The sequence below is a fragment of the Hermetia illucens genome, chromosome 6 (assembly GCF_905115235.1).
Source record: "Hermetia illucens chromosome 6, iHerIll2.2.curated.20191125, whole genome shotgun sequence".
Classification (NCBI taxonomy): Eukaryota; Metazoa; Arthropoda; class Insecta; order Diptera; family Stratiomyidae; genus Hermetia; species Hermetia illucens.
The window spans coordinates 25,032,066-25,054,486 of NC_051854.1; the positions used below are offsets into that span (position 1 = coordinate 25,032,066).

The following is a 22,421-nucleotide window of genomic DNA, read 5'->3' on the forward strand; positions in this document are numbered from 1 at the left end:
TCCTCTGCGCATGAAACGCCTGATTTCCTCGTCCTCCATTTTAAACGTTGAGCAACGGTATTCGCCAACTGGCTAAGAGAAGAGAACCTGGTGGCCATGGTAGTATCAACTATAGAGGAAAGTGCTGTTGGTAACTCCCCTCGTAAAAACGAAAGCCCGTTGAACTACAACTCATGGAATACAAACTTCTGCGAAAGCATATCTCGAGAAGCGCAATCAGCTGGGTTCCACTTCGATCGAACATGATGGATTACAACTGGAGGAATAGCTTTAAGAATAATCTTGATCCTGCGCTTTACGAATTTGTTTTAGATCTCTCTTCTGGTACGAAGCCAAGCAAGAGCTACTTCCGAATAGGTTTGGGCTAGAAACTTGAGTGGGATATCCCCCATACTCTTATTCATGTCCTGATATAGTGCCATTAACAGGACGATTTTTAACACCAGCTTCGGTATGGTACAGGCCCGAGAATCCTGGTGCTTCCTGGTTTTCAACGCGGTGTCGATTTAATACTACCATAAACCATCGTAGAATCCCTATCCTAGTGTCCTCTTCTGGGAGAAGGGTGGTATAGCAGCTCCACTTCGATATGTGGATATGTTTGAGATACTTCAAGGAAGAAAATATTTTCGCAAACTGACCCTGTGCGGGTTCCGAAACTTTTTGTCCCAATCCAACCCCTTCTGCCACAACCGCTGAATATCCATTCACAGCTTCATGATGATTGGAAGCAGTCATCCAATGGGGTCATACAGGGTCTTGGTTAGCGTCTAGTCCTTATGCTGTGTTGGAAACAGTCTTCACGAGGATTGTAATGCAGCCCGAGAATTTAGGCCGTTCTCTAAAATCTGGAGGACCACATTGGACTTCCTGTACACAAAAAGAAAATACTTTACTCATGGGGACCTTCTTTGGTGTTTTCTCTTAGTTGATCTTGGAACAACGGTTAAAGCTTTACTTTGCGTGTCAGCTTTAATAAATGTTACATTTTCTTAGTTGTGGTGTTTAATTTTATCAAGCAACAATTGCACACTTGGTGGATGAAGTAAGTCGTCTCCTTCTTTTTTAGTTTTGCATGCCTTTTCCTCATCAAGTGGAGGGAGTAGATTTCCGCCACCGCCACTTATAAGTGCAAGCAAATCGCTGACTGTCATATCCTTCATGAAATCACTTACCAGCTGCAATATGATTGGTAACTATAGTAATTCGCATTTAAGAATTTGACATGGTATCTTACATCTTCCACCATTGTCTCAACACTGTGGAATAGGTCTTCGGGGATGTATTCATCGAGAATTTTTGGTAACAGTTCGGAAACCACTTCGTTCAAAAATTCATCAACTTCTTCATCTCCAGTCAATTTTTCGATGTTGGAATAGGCTCCCTCGAGTTTTAACTTAATTCGGGGGAAATTGAGAGTTAGATTTTAGATTTTATATAAAATGGAGACCATAACTTACCGAAACCTTCAAATTTTGAAGAGACATTGTTTTGTTGTATACAAAGCCAGCGCTAGCTCCCAAGTGGATACCGAGCAATTCCAGGCTGAAATGTTGGAAAATTAGAAAAAATCCATTGAGAAAATCTTTAGATTTAACTTACTAGAACTTATCTTCGCCGTTAAGTTGGATGAAACCACCTAAATTTGCATTCAATCCATACTCTCCCGAGAGGGTTAATTTCGGTACTGAGAGCGAGGTATTGAATTTCAAAGTTATCGCGAATGTGAGGAAATCTACCACGAATGTGGAGAGTCCGTCGACCTTAAGGTTGCGAATGTATCCTTTTATTCTGAAATGAGATTGGGAGTTTAAAATTCAATCATTAATCAATTCAAATTCAATCAGTTTAAAAAAGACATTTATTCTAATAGTCCAAGTGAGATTGATTGTTAGCTGTGTTTCAGGAAACGTAATGTGAAGATTTGGATCTCTCCGGTATGTATGCTATTTACACTCAAAGGGGCATAGCGTGTCAGCCACACCTACACATCATTGTTGACAGTTTGCTGAAATTGGCATTAGCTTCCCCCAGGATTTTCCAAGAAGTTTGCACTTCTTCTCTACTGTTCTGCGCCATGTGTTTCTAGGGTGACGTACTCGTCGGCCTTCATTTGAAATTGTATCAAACCAAGGCCTCCCGATGACGCGACGCTTGATGTTGGTATCTAAATGGTTATATTTCCAAATTTTGGAACCACCAAAGTAGGTCGATTTGATGCTGCTAATAGATCAAGCGACCTCCAGTTCGGCACCACTGTCGGCAGAAACGATGCTTCTTAGATACTGACGAAAGTGTTCAATGCTTTGCCCATTAATGTAGATAGGCAGAGTCCGCCTTGTTCTCAGAATATAGAGCCAGCACTAACACTAGTCGTATTTTTTTTTCTTAAGGTTGGTATCAAGACCGATTCCTCTTTTATTTCTTTATTTATTATATTTATTAGGTTAAGCTAACTATCTCCAGCCAGGCTTTTATGGCGCTGATGGGTTAATTAATTCAACTTCTTCAGGTTGTTTCGCGATGACAACCACGGGTGGATCATCCACGAAACCGAATATCATTGCCAAAGATCCTATTGCATATGGCATTCTACATGAGAGAATCCAACACTGAGCCCTGTGGTGCTCCTGCCGTGACGATATACTGTTTGTGTCTCTCATCCATGTCGTACCAAAGTGTCCATTCTGATAGATAACTTTCGAGCAGTTTAGCCAAGTAACTAGAGACACCCGAGAATTGAACGCACGGCAAAGCCAATTTCAAAGCCAAGTCTACGGCGTCAATCGCTACATGGGCCTGATGAAAACCAAATTATCGCTTCAATAGGCCACTCCTATATTTTATGACAGGAGGAACTCTGTTTTGAATGATCCGTTCTAGAATCTTTCCTACCGTGACTATAAGGTAAATCGCGCGGTTTGGTGATGACTGTCCCAGTTGCTTATTGGTTTTTGCCTCCTCTACCAAGCAAGGATAGCTCCTTTTACAAGACAATACGCAAATACGCTGATAAACAAGTCGAGTCTGGTCTCAACAGCAAGTTTAAAGGCTCTTTTGGGAACAGTATCCAGATCGGAAGCTTTATTATAATCGATCCTCCGGTAATTCTCTATAAATTCCTCCTTAAAACAGGACAAATTGCACCAACTGGTCCTCTAGCTTGGGGTTGGGCAGGGTAGGACTGACAACCCTACATATAAAACCACTGTTACGAAGCCACAGAAGGAGCCTCGGATAGGATGGATTTTACAACGACGAACCGGGCAACGACAAAGGATTAAGGATGTGTGCATTTTCTCATGGAACGTTCGCTCCCTGTACAGAGATGAAGCTGCTGAACAGCTAGTCGATACCCAGTCCCAATATAGGGCTGATGTAACAGCGTTACAGGAGATGCGTTGGACAGGGACCGGTTTCATGGAGAAGAGTCACTACACCATATATTATAGTGGCCATTCAGCAAACTATGTGCTAGGAGTAGGTTTCTTAGTCAGCCAAAAAATGAAACCTGCTGTTATCGGCTTTGAAAACATAGGCGAAAGGCTATGCACTCTGCGCTTGGGAGACAAATTTAGAAATATAAGCCTCGTAAACGTTCACGACTCTAGAGAGGAGACGGATATCTTCTACGTGGCAGTTGAGTGGACCCTCGAAGCCTGCCCCAGGTATGATATCAAAATCATACTTGGAGGTTGGAGCCCGTATTCAGGCGATACATCGACTCCTACAGCTTACGTAGGGATACCAATGATAACCGACTGCGGATTATTCAATTAGCAGTGTCAGACGAAATGATTGTTGGAAGTACCTGGTCTGCGCGGAAAGTGGTCCACAAACAAATGTGGGCCTCTCCAGACGGGACCACTTTCAACCAAATTGACCACGTGATGATCGAACGCTGCCACCTCTCAGCCTTCATGAATGTTAGAACATATAGGGGGGCCAATATACACTCGGAACACTATCTCGTTGGCATCGTACTCCGAGCTCGAATTACGACACTACCTACAATCCCCTCTGACAATCGGGTGAGAGTGAATACTGAAGCCATTCACAACACAGCCCACAGTGCAGCAATTATAGAGGTATCACGTTGCTGAGTACCATCTACAAAATATTCTCCACTATCTTGCTAGGTCGGATAGCCCCACACCCCCAGAACATCATTGGCCTATACCAAATTAGCAATAGATCAGATTTTCTCCCTGCGGCAAGCGATGGAAAAACTGTGGGAATATGGACATCAGTTGCACCATCTCTCCATCGACTTTAAAGCCGCCTATGACAGCATAGCCAGGGTAAAACTGTACACGGCCATGAGAGAATTCGGTATCCCGACGAAATTAATAAGACTGACTAGGCTGACCCTGACCAATGTGCGAGGCCAGATAAAAGCAGCAGGATCCCTCCCAAGACCATTCAACATCAACAACGGTCTACGACAAGGGGATGCCCTACCATGCGTCTTCTTTAACCTGGCCCTCGAGAAAGTGATCCGTGATGCCGAGGTAAATGGAAGAGGTACGATCCTCTTTGAGTCCATCCAACTACTGGCCTCTGCTGACGATATCGATATCATGGGAAGAACCACCCGAGACGTACAAAATGCTTTCATCCAGATCGAGCAGGCGGCGCGAGATCTTGGGCTTCACTTCAATGAAGGTAAGACAAAATATATGGTGGCAACGTCAGTACCGAAGACGAATCAACCAACAACATCAAACCGCACTGGTCAAACAGGAAGAATAAGGATAGGAGACTACAACTTTGAGACCGTTGATAATTTCTACTATTTAGGGTCGAAAATCACAACCGATAACAGCTGCGGCAACGAAATCCGCCCACGGTTGTTGGCAGCCAACAGACCCTATTTCAGCTTACAAAAACTGTTCCGCTCGAAACTTCTCAACATAGGGTCAAAGCTCTTACTATACAAGACTATGATCTTGCCAGTCCTCATGTATTCTTCGGAAACTTGGCTTTTTAGCAAGAAAAATTGCGAACTCTTGGCGCGCTCGAGAGAAGAATCCTTCGAAAAATTTTCGTTCCCCTAATGAGGATGGGACGATTCCGTAGCATACATAGCGACAAAATCTATGAGCGATACCATGACCGCCACGTTGTGGATAAAATCCGGCTCAATAGGTTACGGTGGGCGGGTCACCTAATCCGCATGGATGAGGATGATCCAGCCCGGAAAGTCTATAAGGGCAATATCTATGGCAGAAAAAAAAGACGAGGCAGACTCTGCCTAAGATGGAGCGATGACGAAGGTCAAGACGCCAGATAGCTTTTAGGGATATCGAATTGGTTGACCTCGGCGCAAAACCGGGATGTCTAGAGTTCCTAATTAAGGCAGACCTAGACCGGATACCGGTTGTTGCGCCGTTAATGATGCTGATAATAGTGGTTGTACCAAACGAACGAACCTAGGACACTCTTCTCGCAGGTCCGCAATTTCCGCCGTCCACCAGTAATAGAAGGCTTGTCACGGCTCGGGTTCAGCACTGAATCTGTGACAGTGTAACCTGCATGGCCTGCATTACTCGAAGCACTCTCCACCGGGACTCTATCTGTTTTCGGAGTTTGGATAAATCTCCCGATATTCCACACGCAGGGAAAGCACAGCTAGAGATAACTATTTTGAACGTCATTTATTGGCGGCTATTTGCCGAGTATTCTGCCAGAACTCACCAGTCGTCACGGCGCCAATAATTGTGAAGTAAAGGTTAGGTCGTGGATGCTTCCTTTGCAGCCTGGGTACCAGAAAGTTGGCGTGTATCAATTGTTTAAGACTGCGAGCCCGTATCTAGCCGCCATTTCCAGGAGTCGTTTCCCCTCTGGAGTCTGGATGAGGCATGCTTCATTCAAGGGCAAAAACTTTAAGTTGCCAGTGAGCTGCGCTAGAAACTAGTGAGCGATCGCACTCCGGTGCATGTTAGTTTGTAGGGGGTTGATCATGCTAACCGCATGCTAACCTTTTTCATTTCCATCCTGAAGACTTAACACCGCTCCGAGTTTGCAATGTGTGCAACAATCTCCCAGCAGAGAGTGCATCTCCCTTTTTCGTTGCCAATTTTCGCTTTGTGAGGTGTCTGACCGCATCTATGGCATGCTGTCCTCCTGTCGGAACTCCTCAAGTTGTAGACGTGTGCCCGTAGTCTAAGCACCCGTAACGCTTGGTGAGGGCTATCTGGATTGATACCTTACATTGATTTTCCTGCTATTATAGAGTTTAATCGCTCATTGCTCGGAAATTTCCATTGAATTTTAGCTTCGAGAATCGGCAGAGATGATGCATATGCGGACATTGGTTACTTCCAAACATTTCCGCTTGACAATGTGAGACAGTCAACACCCTCAGATTTCTAAAGAGTTCTTAGATTAAAAATCAGCGCCTTCTCTTCCAGTAGTCCCTTGACAGCCTTGCAGAATGTACTTCTGTAAGTTGTCTTCAGGCCTAACTCCACAGGGAATCCGCTACTCTTCGTTTTTCGTGTGGAAGACATTTCTACTCCATTCTCGCCAGACTTGATTTTAGACCAGATCTCTCTGAAAATTTTCGAAAATGTACTGCCTTGGGCCAGTTTAATAAGCAGGGCCTAGTCTTTCTTCCTTCCCTCGTTTTTTTTGTGGGCGAGTTACTATTCGTAACCGCCTTGACGACCACATTCACTGCACCACTGTCGCGTCTTTCCTGATGAACCTTCTCTCTTCTGCTCTAGCAAGAATAGTGGAATGTGCTCCCACTCGGCTTATGCCCGAATCCACTTCCTCAATTATAGCGATTTTCTCTGTGCTTTTTTTCCGGAATAAGAAAACTGCAGGGTACTGAAAAGTTGCCGTGCCCGCACCGGCAGCCCTATCACGTTTCAAGACTTCTTTGAGCGTTCTGGTATCTCGTCGGATATTTCAGTCCTTGCAGCTTCTTTCGTGCAGCGCTACTACGAGTGACGCATTTTCATACTGCGCCTAGTTTATACCTCCCTCCCTGCTATTTCATTGATTTGGTGAATTTTATTGCTGTTGTTATTCATGGAAATTTTACCTGCGCATCATGCGCAAGGGAGTAAGCCGCAATATTTAGGACCTAGTTTGCTCTCGGAGACAAAGTCCCTACCCCAGTTCGCTGAGTCCTGACCTATGCTTAGTTGATCCCGGAACTCAGAGACGGTACCCAACCAGGGCTGCTAAGTGGCTGGCTCATGATGCACATCACAACTACCACCTTGGCAGAGGTAGGCTCAAATTACCCCATCGACGGACGACTGCCAGTGTGTTCCGACGACGCGGTTCGCTCTTCACGGAAAGACTTTCTAAAGGCTTTCTACTACCTAGGACGCAGATATTTCGCAAGCTAGCGGGCCAGAACAACTAACTTACTTACTCCTTACTGGGACTTGTGCCAGGAAATGCGTTGGCAGGTGATATAGTCCATTCTAGGTAGGATAGTGTTGAACCGTGCAGTTGCAAATGGAAACTGCATAAACGGTGTATTGAGGGTGCAAGTACAAGTACCTTCAGTGTTGTTATTCTGTCTAGTTACTAGGCATTCATGGTTATTTTGGTTAGCCCAACCTTCCTCACTTCTGGAAGGAACGAAATTTTCTATGGATGCCCAAACATTTTTGAAATTACACTTCTGGCATAAGAAACTGGAGGTGAGTGGCCACAGCTTCTATATGCCTCCCTTACCACTTTGATCCACCTATCACATGACAGAGCAAATTGGTGGAGTCAGATTTTTCCTTGAAAGGTTTGTAGGCTGTCTGCTTGTGTTTCGCTTTCAAAAGAGTATTGAGGCGCTTCATCACGCCATAGGTGGGAGTCCTCTTGAAGAAAGAGCGAGGTTACGGTTTTGGATGAATAGGACCCGATTTTCCAAATTTAGTTGAGGATGGTATAAAAGCCAGTTTCAAGGTCTTTTGAGCCACTCCCATACTTAGGGGTGCTGTTTGGTTCCTGAAGGCAGTAGATAATGCAATAACTTAATTTGCCGACCTTATTTTCATCTAGTGATGATGGAGGTGGACATGGTGCCAAGTTCATTGCCCACTTAACTTTGAGCCTTAATTTTGACTACTTATTTTTACGCGTTTGGTTTAAATTCGGTTTAAATTCCGGATGACCAATTTTCAAGTTTTTTGGACATCAATCACTTTTACTTATTTTAGAAATTTTGTGAAATTTGATGAAATTTGTAGCTTAATTACGCAAGAGAGAAGAATCATTTCATTAATCAATAAGTTGGGCCCAAATAGTGCGAGTTCTTTCTAACCAGAGTTCAGAACAACGCAGCAGGTAGCAATGAGGAAAGCATATCAAAATCAATAGTTAATTTACGCATTCAAAAATAAGGAATTTTTACTCACTTGCCAAAGTCAGTGTCCAAATCCAAATCAAGTTGTTGCGGTAGCAGGAAAGGATCTAATTGAGGAAGTCCATCGGGGTCATTGTAACACATTCGGAGCCGTATGTCCTCGATTAGAGCTAGAATTTTATCTTCATACAGTCTGGGCGAAGCTGTAAAATTGGTGAAGGAATGTTTATTTGATTAATCTGTTTTAAGTTAAGAATGTGTTTGTTTAGTAGTTTATGTCTCTCCATCTGAGAAGTAGGTTTGCTTTAGAGCAATAAATTTATTCGTTACACTTATGTAATAGAGTTCTACCTGTCTTTTAACTAAAATCAGTTTCCTCCATTTCACACGAAACATGTGGCGTTCGGTTTACTGCCTGTCTGTCTGCCTTTTTTTGTTTTTTTTAGGAGGTGGAAATCTGCAAAAGACTCTGGCCTGGGCACGCCGAGTGTGGAATTTTTACCCACTAAAACCACCCCCAATTCCCCCCACTCCGTGGAACCACCTTTAGGTATTACATCACGGGGCGGAGTTAGTTTACTTTAGCTAGGTCTCTTTCCGTCTACTCGCAGAGTTCGTAACCGCGTCCTCCTCACTTCTTCTGCTTTTCGCAATTTACCCTGGATTACAGCGATCATGGAATTGATCGCGTCCCAGTCTTCCTGACAGTCTACCGTTTTCCGGACAAAATTTTCCAGTGCTAGCACTTCACCTAGAGTTTCCCCTAGGTTCCTCCTTTCTTCGACGAACCTGGGACACTGGAAGAATACGTGCGCTGGGTCCTCTGGAACCCCGTCGCAGTTTGGACAATTAGCCGAGGTGTCCAATTTAAACCTGTACAGGTATTGACGGTATCCTCCATGGCCGGTGAGAAATTGGGTGAGATTATAATTGATCTCCCCATGCTTTCTCTCCAGTCACTCCCCGATGGAAGGATCAACCTGTAAGTCCAACGACCCTTTTCTGACTAGTCCCATCGCTGTTGCCATCTGCTTATTGATCTCTCCCTTTCGGCTTTTTTCACCTGAGATAAGGGAGATATGGACCTGGTGTAATAAATGTTCATCATTTCGGTTGCCAGGATGTCAATCGGCATCATTCCCGAGATGACGAACGCTGCATCGTCTTAGACGGTCCTGAAGGCAGAACACACCCTTAAATATCTTCTTCTGTAAACCGTACTCAGTTTATGTGTATTTCCTAAAACCTGCAGTGCTTTTCCTCAAACTGGGACTGCACTAAGCATGACAGAGCTCACCACCCTGGCTATGAGCAGTCTGCAAGTATGCCGCGGTCCTTCTACGTTCTTTGCCAGAGCCATACTCGTGGTGGATACTCTTTTACAAGTATGCTCTATGTGCTGCTTAAAATTAAGTCCTCTGTCTATCATCACCCCCAAGTATTTGATGACCGGCTTGGAAGCGATGATACGATTCCCGATTCTAATGCAGGCGTAATTTCTTTTGCGGCACTTAGTGATGAGGACCGCTTCCGTCTTTTCCTCCGCGAGTGCCAGTCCAACACTCTCTAACCAAGCCTTAACAGTGTGCTTTGCGACCACAATCAGTGCTATATCATTGGCGTAACCCATCACCGTGGCCTCCTCCGGAACCAGACGGTTAAATACATCATTATACATAATGTTCCACAGTAGTGGGCCCAGTACAGAGCCCTGTGGGACACCTGCAGAGACAACATACTCTTTGGATCCATCATCGGTATTATACTAGAGTGTCCGCTCTTTCAAGTAGCTATCGATAATAGCGGCGAGGTAGGTAGGAACACCAATCGTCGCCAAAGACTTTCGTATAAGGTTCCAATAGGCCGAGTTAAATGCATTCCTCGCATCCAGGGTTAGCACCACGCAATATTTGCTGGTACAACTCCTTCCGTGAATTGCCTTTTCGGCCAAGCCAGCAACCATTTTGATGACATCAATGGTTGATCTGGCTTTACGGAACCCATACTACCTATCTGAAAGGCCCCTTGGCTCTCGACGACTGGAAGTAATCTATTATAAATGACCCGCTCTAACATTTTCCCCATAGTGTCTAGAAGACATATGGATCTATAGGAGGACGGTTCCCCTGGATTATTTTCAACAAGAGTATAGGGCACGTGATCTGCGGAGATGATCGGCCTCTGAATCTTTCTGCCACGATTTTATAGGCGCTACCCCACGGATTTATGTCCGCTTCCGAGCAGAGCTCCTTAAAACATTCCCTCTTACTCCGCTGGATGGCGAGCTTCAGGTTCTTGCGAGCTTTCCTATAGGCATGCTCCTTTTGCCTCTGATCGATCCTACCTATTGCCCTCTGAGCCGTCCGTCTGGCTCTGTGGCAAATTGATCGAAGGCTGCCAAGTTCACTATTCTTTTAGTGGGGAAAGAGCATCTCCTAGGCATCGATGTGTCACATGCTTTAGAGATGCTCTGTGTGACATGGAGAGTTCTATCCAAGAAGGTGCCTGTTTTGCTAGGCAGGTCTAGCCACACTTCCATGAATGTTTGCTTATCCATTGCTTTTGCAGACCATCCTGATGTTCTTTTGGATTTCGGCTTCCGCGGTGACTTTTGGCTCCGTCCTTAGTTCAAAGGTGTTTGCCTGGTGGTCGCTGTACGTGAATCTGTCTGTTTGCCTTTCCATCACACGCATTTTTCTCGGAAGCGGTTGTAGCGATTGACACCAAATTTAGTAGAAATGAAATTACTATATTCGGGAAAAAATAGTTTGAAGCTGTGGTGATATTAAAGAAAGGGGGATCCTGATATTAAATTAAAAAGGCAACAAGCCGGAAAACCCGAAGCTGAATGCTTTACATATCAAAGATTTTGTGCTTTCAATATATGTATGTTCCATGAGTATTAAAAATTTAAATCATTCCTTCTTGTATTTCCAAATTTAAAGATACACCTGTACATACTGAAGGCATAATTACTATTTTCATTCTAAGCAAGTAAGTATTTCACATTTCCAGTTACTACCCACATGCATACAGATAAAGGTGGACGTATCTAAGCATCAATCTGAACGTTTCAGTTTCAAATATATAGAGATCAGAATGAGATGTCTATTATTGGGTATTGGGGAAGATAATTCCAAGCAACAGGCTCTTCCAATCCCCGACCTTTCCAGGCTCAGCTGCACGGGACCATAATTTAAGTGTTACTTCTTAGGACTAGTTGTTCTGTATTTCTACGGTTAGGGATGAAACCTAAGCCAGAAATACGTCTTTAGCATCTTCGCAACTGCATTCTCCGGGCTCATGCTCTTTCCCAGCACTTTATTCAGATTCCTTCTCACCTTTGCGAGCCTTGCATAGTGAAACATCATATGCTCTGCATGTTCCGCTATGCCAATACACCCAGGACAATTCGGCGAATCATCCAACCAAAAGCGATGCAGATACTGCTTCTAGCAACTATCGTGCCCCATGAAGAACTGGGTATTGTAGTAGTTAGTCTGCCTGTGTTTCCGTCCAGGCCATACCCTAATATTGGGAATGAGCCCGTACGTCCAGCGACGCTTCGTAAGCTCATTTCAAATGCGTTACCAAAGCTCGCACAACTCTGATCTTGTCCCATTCCTGCGTTCTATGTGCCTTTCATACGTCTTGCATGATAAAAGATACTTATTTCTTTTGCCTGAACTCGACTGAAATCATGCCCGCCAATGCCAGTGCTGAATTCTCTGATGTAGTTCCCTCTTGACATGTATACTTTGGGTGTTCCCTAATACTCAGCTTGGCACCACTCATTACCCCCAGGTATTTGGTACCTGTATATTACCGGTGTGTCCATAGTGTTCCTCTTTCTACGCATCACTATGGTCAGCCCGGCTTTTTCTAGCCAGGAATATACTGCTTTCTTTGTCTTCACCGCGTAGACCTCCATATTTTCCGGGTGCTTTAATATAAAAACTACAGCGAAGTCATCCACAAAGCCGATAATCCGTTCTTCTTCTGGGATGGGGGACTTAGCAGGGACTCAACACTGAGCCCTATGGTACCTCGTTATGATGAGTCCTCTCTGGCAGGAAATTCTTGATCAAATTCGTCAAATATCCAGGAAAAAATCATGTCAACCAAAGTATCTTTAACTCGGTTCTAATTGGCGGAGTTGAATGCATTTTTGACGTCCAATGTCAACACGACACAGCAGTCGCCGGAACTCGCGGACAGCGCGTCTTTTGTTGATTTCATTGATTCACTACCATGCTTATTGCATCCACCGTAGAGTGAGTGTGGTAAAACCCATTCTGGAGCTCCGACAAGCTGCTTTCGACCATGTTCAGCAGCCTATTGTAAATTCATCATCCTTCCCACTGTAATCAACAGCCAGATTCGATAATATAATGCTCGATCATGAGGTGGCTTATTGGGTTTGTGAAGCCACAAAACTTTTGCTTTTTCCACTAGGTGAAATTGTTAGCCGAAAAGTCGGGGCTGGTCTTCATTGCCAGCTTCATGGCTCTGTTAGGGATATCATCTAATGTGGGGCCTTGTCGCTGATTACCCCTTGGTTGATTTGGGTGGCTTTTTCTCTTGTCGTACCATCCAGGGATATATTGGGTTTGAGCGTTGCGGAAAAAGTGTTCACTTCAAAGGCCTTCGTCGTCCAGCTGCACAACCCACCTGGCATTCTGCGTGAGCCTTTCTTTAAGGTTGATTCGCTCTCGATTTCCTTGTAGATTCTCAGAACACGTTTTTTCATATGTTGTCCGGCCGGCTCGTTCAAGAGCTCACGATTTTCGGCCAACATCCTCTCGCGTCCAGAACCAGGACGATTATCATTTGCTCATACTCGCTAAGTGTAGCGCTGGGTGGATTATAGCCGCTGTACATATGTAGGTGGATTCTTTCCGCTTTTGTTCTGATGCATTCGTCCTCCGCAAACCAAAGACCACCACAGTGATTTCGATAAGGCTCACGTAGATAACAGTGGTTGAAATTGATTTGTTCAATGCCATCAACAATTTGCGTTTGGGGATCTCTTAATTGGTGTATGACTTTTAACAACGATGGGGGGTAATGTTAATTTACGGTGTTATCCTACTCCAATCTTTCCTTTTTCGTGGTGCTACCTTCCTCTTGGCTTCCACATTACCCTTGTTGGGGTCTCTCTTTCCAGAATGGCAACTAAGTGAGTTTCGTTGACAACTTTAGCCGTACTCATTATGGGCTCCACTTTTTGGAGCCAATACACTATTGTTAAGTTTTGTACTGGGGATCTTAGGAAGAATTTAATATGGTTGCCAATCACCACCATCGTTTGCGATTACCTGAAATGCCCCCACGACTTCCCCAGACGCTCGCACTCCTCCTCTATTGTTTTGCGGCAAGTGCCCTTCGGGACAAGGCATGAAGAAGAAATAATATCGGTGACAGGATGCAGTCCTGTTGGACTGCGCTTTGTACCTCAAAATCCTCCGGCGCTTAATAATTCTGTGGTGAGACGGTCAAGCTCAGCGGCTTTACTCCGTTTGAGTGGAGCAGCAGCGCATATCCGCATGCTGCGGTGACTAGCCAGTTAATCCACAATAGGAGGAACCTCACCGGATGTAATACGGTTAAGAATCATGGTGGAGTGTTCTTTCCATCTCTTCATTTGCTCTTCATTGTGGATGAGAAGTCGACTGTTAACGTCCTTCTCAAGACCATCGAAAGATTTGCGACCACATACAAGCTTTTTTCTGATGCGGTGTACTTTTATGAATTCATTGCAATCTACGGCATCTCCTGCTTCCCTGACAAGTGCAATAACAATTTTTCTCTGGTAGCGGCGTACACTACGCAGAACTTCTCGGGATTTTGTTCGGTATCAGAGTTCGAGCGCGTCACGTCCGCCATCACTTGCAGCGGTCAGTAGAGCCTTCAACCCCTTCCGTACATCGATCCGTTTCCACGACGACCACCCAAAAAAAAAACAGTACTCAGTATAACTGCCGTTCGATTAGCAAGATAACTCTCCCACTGTCGAGCGACACCTGAATCATACAAGCAGTCGATTTTGGACTCAGGGGGTCGCAACTCGCCCACCAAGCCCGAAATGACGGATGTGACATGCAAGCGAACGTAAACAACTTCAGATGGTGATCCCTTTCGAGGCCGAAGTGGTCGTGGTGTCCAGCTTATATCGTTCGAATTCGCGCTAAATTTGAAGAAAGTGAGCATCCTAACGACCTTCACTATCGCTATCATAGTGCGTTTTTGATAGCCAAAAGTCATAGCGAAGTCAGTTCCTATCCGAGGCGCGGTTGACGTTTCGGTAGCAATAAAATTTAAAAATTTGCAGGTTGCTGGGCCACAAATGTCAATCCCTTTTAGTCGCCTTTTACGAAAAAGAGGAAAGACTAGAAGTGTATTCTTAAGTTCCAACTCATAGGGCTGATAGTTCTAACCGGAGCCTGAAGTGCGCCAACTTCACACTATTGCCTAAGTGATGGTTCTAATTGGTCAATCAATTGAAATTGTCTTCCCCGGACAACAAGCGGGTTTGGATTAAAGGGTTAGTCGACCATCGGAACCATCCCTGCACCGTCTCTTCTCCGCTTCAGACCACGCTTGGCTTAATGAAGCAGTGTGTTAAGGCTTTTAATAGATACTTAAACAAGGAAGACATGTTTGTACGGTCTTGAATAACGTGCTTTAATATGCTTCTTTGCTCGAAGACCACGCTATTTATTTTAAGGACGAAAAATCACAAAGGCTGCCACTCCCATTAGCCATATTTTCACTCCCTGACATTTAACGGTGTCATCCTCAAATCAATTTTACTTAATCCCCCACTCCACTGACCCCTCGACCAGCACGAAAGCATTTCATCGAACCAGCCTTCCGCACATCCGCAACCACAAATTTGTATATACACTGCATGACATGTACATAACCGAGCTACGCAATGTATGGGGAAAACAACAACATCAAAAAAGTTAATGATCATTTTTGAATATTCGAAAATTTCTTTATTATTATTTTGCAAATATTATATTTACATGGATTTTAGTGTTTCGGGAACTTCATAAAAGGGAGGGTTTTGTGATTAAATATTTTGAAAGGAAAATTTAAGTGAAACGATTCTTGATTGGTATTTCCTGTTCACCCCTTAATGGAATATAGCGCATTCACATAACCAGAATGTGGTTCAGTGTCATTATCATCACGAGTAATGCTGTACAAGTAAGAAGCTCACAACAGCGAGACAAACACAGGACGAACACAGACATCTATGGCGACTGGGATTCGTGCCCAGATTGACAAAATTAATTGGCTGGTGTTCTACCCCCGCAACAATTGTGCCGTCAATTTGTTGACTTATATTTAAAATCCTTTATTTGCTTAGTGTCAGGAGAATAATGGAGGTGCTAAAGGATACTAGGAGCGGAAAGGATAAATGCTGAGGCCAAGTAAATGAACCTTCTCGTTGCAGGCCAGAAGCGACGAAGCACCTTGTAAAAGGATTCTCAGATTGAAGATATTGATTTTGATAAGGCTTCGTTCCCTTCCACCAAGCTATAAAATTGGCGAAAATAGGGACATCATCATAAACCGAATTAAAAAGGAAGCGCGCCAAACTTTAACATTGTAATATATGGTATACCTAAAATTGAGATCTCAGGAAATAGTTAGACCTTAAGGGCTACCACCGTGCAAGTGCAAGGGTACCGACCGAAAAACTCAATATAATTTTCCATACCTCATCAAAGTGGGATAAAGTGAACGTAAAATAGTCAACTCCTTCTATCAGCATGAATACCGGATTTTTCGTCCATAAATACACTGGCTTTCTCTTATCACTAGTGCGATTTGCGGTAGAATTGGCATATGTTGAATTGACCCATTACTACTGATTAAATGATTTACAGATTTCGATAAACTTTTGTACACGTTATAAATCACATCGATTTATCTTTATTTCGGGTTCTGTAAATAATCTGCATGACCTTTAAATATTGCACCCAATTATAGATTTATTACGACCATAATGGCTGTAAAGTCGATAAGTTTTTTTTTGGTGCAATCCCAAAGGCTTTACAAATGATAATACATATTGTACTGAGGCGATTTGGAAAACCTTAATTCATTGCTGAGCCTTTTAATCAGTTGCGAGTCACATAAACTCTGTTTAGTCATTTGGGACATATGTATGAGTGATATCTACAAAAACAGGTACCGTATAAAGTTAATTTTTAAATATTTCTGCTTGGTCAATTTAGCCGTAGAAGAGAATTCCTGAAGTTCTCCAATGTTTACTTTATCGATGTCAACCCTCTTTATACCCTCCCCTCTTAGAATCACGTGACTTGTGCTTATTTTTAGTTCGATAACTCAAATGCCCCCCATTGTTCACTTATATTTATAAATCAAATATCAAACAAATCAATAAGCACTGGAGCCATTTTGACAGGTTTGAAATGATGACAATATTGGCGGTTGGTGTTTATGTGCCATATTTGTTTAAAAATATTGCTCGGCTGTTTTCATGAACCCTGCATTTGTATGGTCTAATACTTTTGGTCCCCACATTTGGTGCCGTTTGCAATAAAACAAGATGCGTAACCGTCAATTCTGGTGCTTAGAGGTGGCGGTGGGGAAGACGGGGTGGGAACCCTGTCGGCCAAACCAAAACCAAGTGGCCGAGGAGAACCTCCAAAGTGGTGGCACCGGGAGACGCTGTACTCACTTTGGTTTGCCGGCCGTGATGCTGTAGGCGAATGCTTCAAAGGCCTAATCAGAGCGATCAGACCCGAGTCTGCATGGGGACTCGTCCAAAGTGGCAAATTGGTCACGAAATTTTACCAGGGGTATACTGGTACCATGGGAACCGGGATAGCCCCTGGACTCTCATACTTCGGGTGAACTCCCGTTGTATGTGAGGACAGCTCGGTTGTTTGCGGTTGGCCTCCTAGTGGGAGCTTCATGGGGGTTGTGGTTATGCTCAAGCAAGAAGAGACCTTCGGGCCTCGGCGTGGTGTTGCGTTTCAACACGGGTGCCTTACTTTTTAGTTCGGTAGACATTTAGGCAGGTGTTGCATCCACCAGTATGAATGCTAAGCCATGCACTTGGTATAGACTGGTACCGTTGTTGCTTGTCACAGCGGGGCTCTGATTGTGGTCACAAAATCAATCCGTGTCCTAAGAAGACCGTGGGATTAAGTCTTCCAGATAGGTACTAACCCTCAAGGACTTAACTGACGATTGAAACTGCAAATAAATGGTGCCCACCGTAGGGTGAAACCAGCCAAGGACAGCACTTTAAGCACTTTTGGAATAATGCTTCCACTTAAGGTGCTACGGGGGAAACCTTTGCAGTATCACGAGTTAACTGGTTCTTGTGAAATCCGAGCAGTTCCGCTAGGCGAGCCTGACCCCATTTACGATATATCGGGGCCCACAATCGGAGACTACGTTAGCTTTTCAGTCACCAAAGAGGAGATTGAGCATATTTGTTGAAGTTTATGGTGTGGGGTGCGCCGTCCATTCACGTAACATTCACAGAGGATAGTAACCCTCCCACCTTGCAACTAGAAATCTCTTTGAGGTACTTAAGAGATGGTTTATCTAGTGTCCGCAATTTTTAGCTAGAGCTGACCAATCGCAAAGGATATGTCTGAGGGTTTCTGCCTCCTCTCCGCAGCCATGGAAATGCGAATTCTAGAGAATGCCGAATCTGGAATACAGGTCGCCATAATCTTGTAGGCATTTGCATGCGCTTGGCACTCTTGCGATTAGGTCTTGTTATTGGCGGACCAAATCAACTTTGACTTGGCGCAAGTGATGAGCCTTCTGCGTCTGAAATTAGCGGCTGATAAACAATGAGACTAGATTCCGTTCCTGATAGGACACCGATGCCTGGCCAGTCCGTTAACCCACTCATTCCCTTCTATGTTCCTATGATCAGAAATCCAGAAGAGGGTAATTTCGAGCCTTCCGCCCAGACTGATCAGCGCGTCTCTGCACTGTGACACCAGGATGTCGTCACTGAGTACAAAGCTTTAATGGCCGCTTGGCTGTCGGAATGGTTATATCATGCTTGGTGGTCAGATCATGCCCCGCTCATTGAGAAAGCCTGTCATCGCTAGTTTCAGCTTGGAATTGACTGGCGATCCCTGGGAGACCGTACGACTCGAATACACAGTGTATATCCAAAAAACCTCTGCACCGGCTTCACAGACCATTTTTGATATGTGGGTGAAGGATGCACTCTTCCTGATTAGAAAGTCTACAGCTAAATTCTTCTTGAAGCTCGGCTTAGAGGTGTGGAGAATGTTCAGAGTTCCCGAGATATTTTTTTTTTTCGCTTCGCTAGCCAATATCGGAAATTAAGTAGTCTGAAGCACTGCACACTACAACGTATTTAATATGGAAATCTAGGGGGAGGAGGTCCAGAAGTACAGTGAGGGTATCTGCTGGGCATGACTATAGAGCCTCTGGGGCACCTGTACTTCTTGCTTAGCACCTGCCACCACACAATAGAACAATAGGATGGGACAAACCACGGGTGTGTACATCGAGAGAACCATCCTCGGCCGAAGATCGCTTTTCCTATACAGGCGTTTTTAACCCTTAGTTCTATGTTCAGTCTCTGATTTAACTTAGGATCCTAGATCACACTCAAATACTTCATATTGGAAGAAAAACCAGGTACAAAATTTGATCTTGCACTGAGATATCCCATTGGCATTCGCCAGCACGCTTCTGCGTCAGTTAGGGTCGAGAAGAGGGGTCCGATTGTTTGGACACTACTGCCTCTCATACGTCAAACTCATATTAAAAATTCAAGCAAACTGAAAAAACAAATGGATCGACTATGCCTGTGCAGCTGGAAAATGACTCCGACGTCCACCTTAGCTGAAGTAGCAGCGCGAGCCTCGATCCTGTTGAGTGATGAGTATGGGTTCTTAACACATGGACGGGAGTAAGGTAACTAGTTCAAGCTACACGAATTTGTATCTATCTGGTCAATGTTAGTATCCTTTCGGGTAAAATGGAGAAATTGGCGAGAGCTCTTCGGGAGAGATGCATCAATATTTGCGCTCTGCAATAAATTCGATAGTATCGTGCTAGGAGCTGCTTCTTTCTATGTGCGTGCGGTGAAAGCAGCTATGAACTCTTCTACTTTGATAGTCCACCTACCCAATACAGTGTCGGCATTGCCATCTTTGAGAGTTATCGTGATGCCATCAAAGAAGTTGAACGAATGATGAAGGTCTCCGTCATTTCAGCGGACCGCATAATTGATACTGCCTAGGAGCTAGGAACAGGTCCACTCAATGCCAAGAAGAGCAACCTAGCAATTACTCGACGCAAAGCCGTGTAACATACCTGCCGACGACTATACTGTATATAATATAGCTGGTGACTTCAACAGTTAACCTCAGTCAACGGCGGATGACGGCCGGTCTCATGGAGGTAAAGACTACGACGATTATTCAACACTTATAACCTTGTCAACATTTGGTTTATTAAACGGTTGTCCCATATTCCTACGTTTTATAGCGGGAAGACGCAGACCCACCATGTTGTGATAAAATGATGTCTAATTGTGGTCCTACGCATCACAGTAGAAGAAGCAACCGCAGTAAAAACAACGCAAGCAGCGAGAAAAGAAACCAAATGATCTCGCTCACCTGAGTGCCGACCATTAAATGTCGGAGGAACCTAGATTCGAGGCATGAAAACGTTCTACAAAACGTCCTACAGAGCATAATTGGTGTCACTAAGCCCGGTAAGTGGTTCATCAATGTAGATGAAGATGATCTACCTCTATCATAAATTTCTCCTAGAAAAATGGTCACCAGTTGGCAAATTTATGAAAAGCAAAGAAAACGATTGCTATTATCCTTCCAATGCTTGCAGTTGGCCCATGGATTTGTCATGAGTCAAATTGGGTGAAGCTTTGAATTCTTGCTACATCAGTACCATGCATAGAAGTTTCCTTAAATTGAATTTAGATACTTGGACTATTGCCATTTTCGACATTCACGAGTAACCTGTTCAGAGTTCTCGGAGTTTTTTGTAATGAGGGACTCTATTAAGTTTCCTTTACGCAAAAATTCACAGGCAGACCGATATTTACACAAAGTTTTACCACTGACCCATTCTGAATCTGTTTCTTCACTGACTTTACTGTCAAAAATTGTTTTTCGAAGTCATCACCAAAAGGACTCGCAATTCAAACCGAGGGGTTTCAGCGAGAGAACCGGCGAAAGGGTATTCGGCCATGGTCGGTTGGCGGACGTCAAACCGTACGCAGCGCTCACGCTTTCTCCCAGGATGGAAGGCTTCATCCCGTTCCAGGAGACTGTCTTGGACTTGCCACCGATGTCCAAATTTAACGCGTGCTCCTCACACTCTAGGACCTTATAGGGACCCTCGTGTGCTGGCTTCAGCGGCCTCGAAGTGGCATCAGTCGTCACCAGAATGTGGGTGCAGACTTCAAGTTCCCTAGGGGGTTGGATCGCTGGCGGATCGAGGTGACTTCAATTTGGGAACGTTCTCTCGTAGCAGGTGTAAAAATTCGGTCTCTCCCGAGCCCATCTTTCTTGTCGAGTACCAGATCTTTCGGGAGTCGTATGTTTTCGCCGTAAACCAGATCAGCAGGGCTGGCAGCAAACTCTTCGCGGATGGTATGCGGTTGGCCGCTGGTATTTGAATCCAAGGAGATTCCGAGCTTTGAGAAAAGAGTGGATTCGAATTACTCCTTTCCGGAGATCTCGCAGCAGATAGAGGAAGTTTGGTATTTAGAGTCCGGCTGCGGACTCTGAACAACTACTTCTACCGAAAAATCGACTACGGCTGGAATATTGATTTCGGAGATCCGAGACAAAGCAACAGCGACTAAATTGTCTTTACCAGACACATGTTGAAAGTCAAATGTAAACCGGTTGCTACTAAGTGCTGAAATTGGCGAGGGGACACTTTGCCGTGAAAACAGTGTACGCCCACCTTTAAGGGAAAAACGGAAATTTTTGATAACCGCGTATCTGAGGTTATTAATGCGTGACCATAGGGGCTGTAAATCCGTTGAACGCGAATCAACTGTTTTGAGAAGAAATCCCGGGGATACCCGCTTTGGTTCACCATCTTGTGAAAAGCAGCGCTTACTGCGATGTCTCAAGCATCGAAAGACACGGCTTGGGTTGCATCCTGCTGAAGGAATGCCAAAAATGTAGCATCTACCAGCTGTTACTTGCTTGTTTCAAACGCTTGGATAGAGACCACACAACCTTCCACGACTCTTTTGTCTTAGGACCAGACAGGAAGGCGTTACGCCGCGGCTTTTTGGCAGGAAACGATTGTAGTGATTTACCATACTCAAGAACCTTCTTAGGTCTTTAACCGTCTTAGGCAGCGGAAAGTTTGTCTGGTTGTACGCCGTCAGAAATGATAGAATAGCCTAGAAATTTCACCTGACGTTAGAAAAATCGACACTTTTCAAACTTAAGATTTAGACCGTTGTCAAGGAGACGTTCAAAAAATTACTCGAGAGGGGCCGAATGCTCGAACTCGGTGAAAGATGCAACTAGAGTGTCAAGAAAACACGACAGTTTCCGAGTTCACAAGACGTGAAAAAACCTGTAGCGTCCAAAACGACCCCCAACGTTCCCAAGCCGGGCTAGAACAGAAGCGTGCAAGCATGCGTCAATGGGATTCTTTCGTAGCTGCATTGAATTTCAATTGAACTTAGGACTTTTACAGATCACACTTTGATTTCACAGATGCTCCCAATATTATATTTTTTACTAGAATGCCTACTCGCATTCGCATATAATCCAAATAATGAACAATAACGATCATACCATCAAGGGCGACAGGGTCTCCATTTGTGAATATAGCAAACGCCGCTAAAACACTTAACACTAGCACTTTCTTCAGCATTTTTCCAATTATCAAAAGAACTTCTCACGACCAAGATCAAGCTGCAACTAAAATTAATTATCAAGAAAGTGTACGTTGGAACCAAATTATTAACTATATCTTCTAATGATTAGATAATAGTATCCAAGGGATAAGAGCAAAGAATTTGATATTTGTACCCTAGATAATCACGGAACATTTA

General features: G+C 44.2%; 1 protein-coding gene across 1 annotated transcript; it reads right to left on the reverse strand.

Moving 5' to 3' along the window:
* Positions 1-896: 896 nt before the first annotated feature.
* LOC119659389 lies at positions 897-22,297 on the reverse strand. The gene is made up of 6 exons (XM_038067450.1): positions 22,162-22,297; positions 8,376-8,526; positions 1,603-1,791; positions 1,461-1,545; positions 1,238-1,396; positions 897-1,178 (listed from the first exon to the last, which is right to left on the reverse strand). The coding sequence occupies exons 1-6, from the start codon at positions 22,238-22,240 to the stop codon at positions 993-995; spliced, it is 849 nt and encodes a 282-aa protein (XP_037923378.1). The 5' UTR covers positions 22,241-22,297; the 3' UTR covers positions 897-992.
* Between the last annotated feature and the right edge of the window lie 124 nt (positions 22,298-22,421).

What these genes read in the sequence shown, in the direction of transcription:
- LOC119659389 (XM_038067450.1), bottom strand. Translation starts at nt 22,240, where the DNA reads ATGCTGAAGAAAGTGCTAGTGTTAAGTGTTTTAGCGGCGTTTGCTATA. An exon ending in AACGGCGAAGATAAGTTCTA is followed by an intron (nt 1,546 to 1,602) that starts GTAAGTTAAATC and finishes CCAACATTTCAG; the next exon opens with CCTGGAATTGCTCGGTATCC. An exon ending in TTCAAAATTTGAAGGTTTCG is followed by an intron (nt 1,397 to 1,460) that starts GTAAGTTATGGT and finishes CCCCGAATTAAG; the next exon opens with TTAAAACTCGAGGGAGCCTA.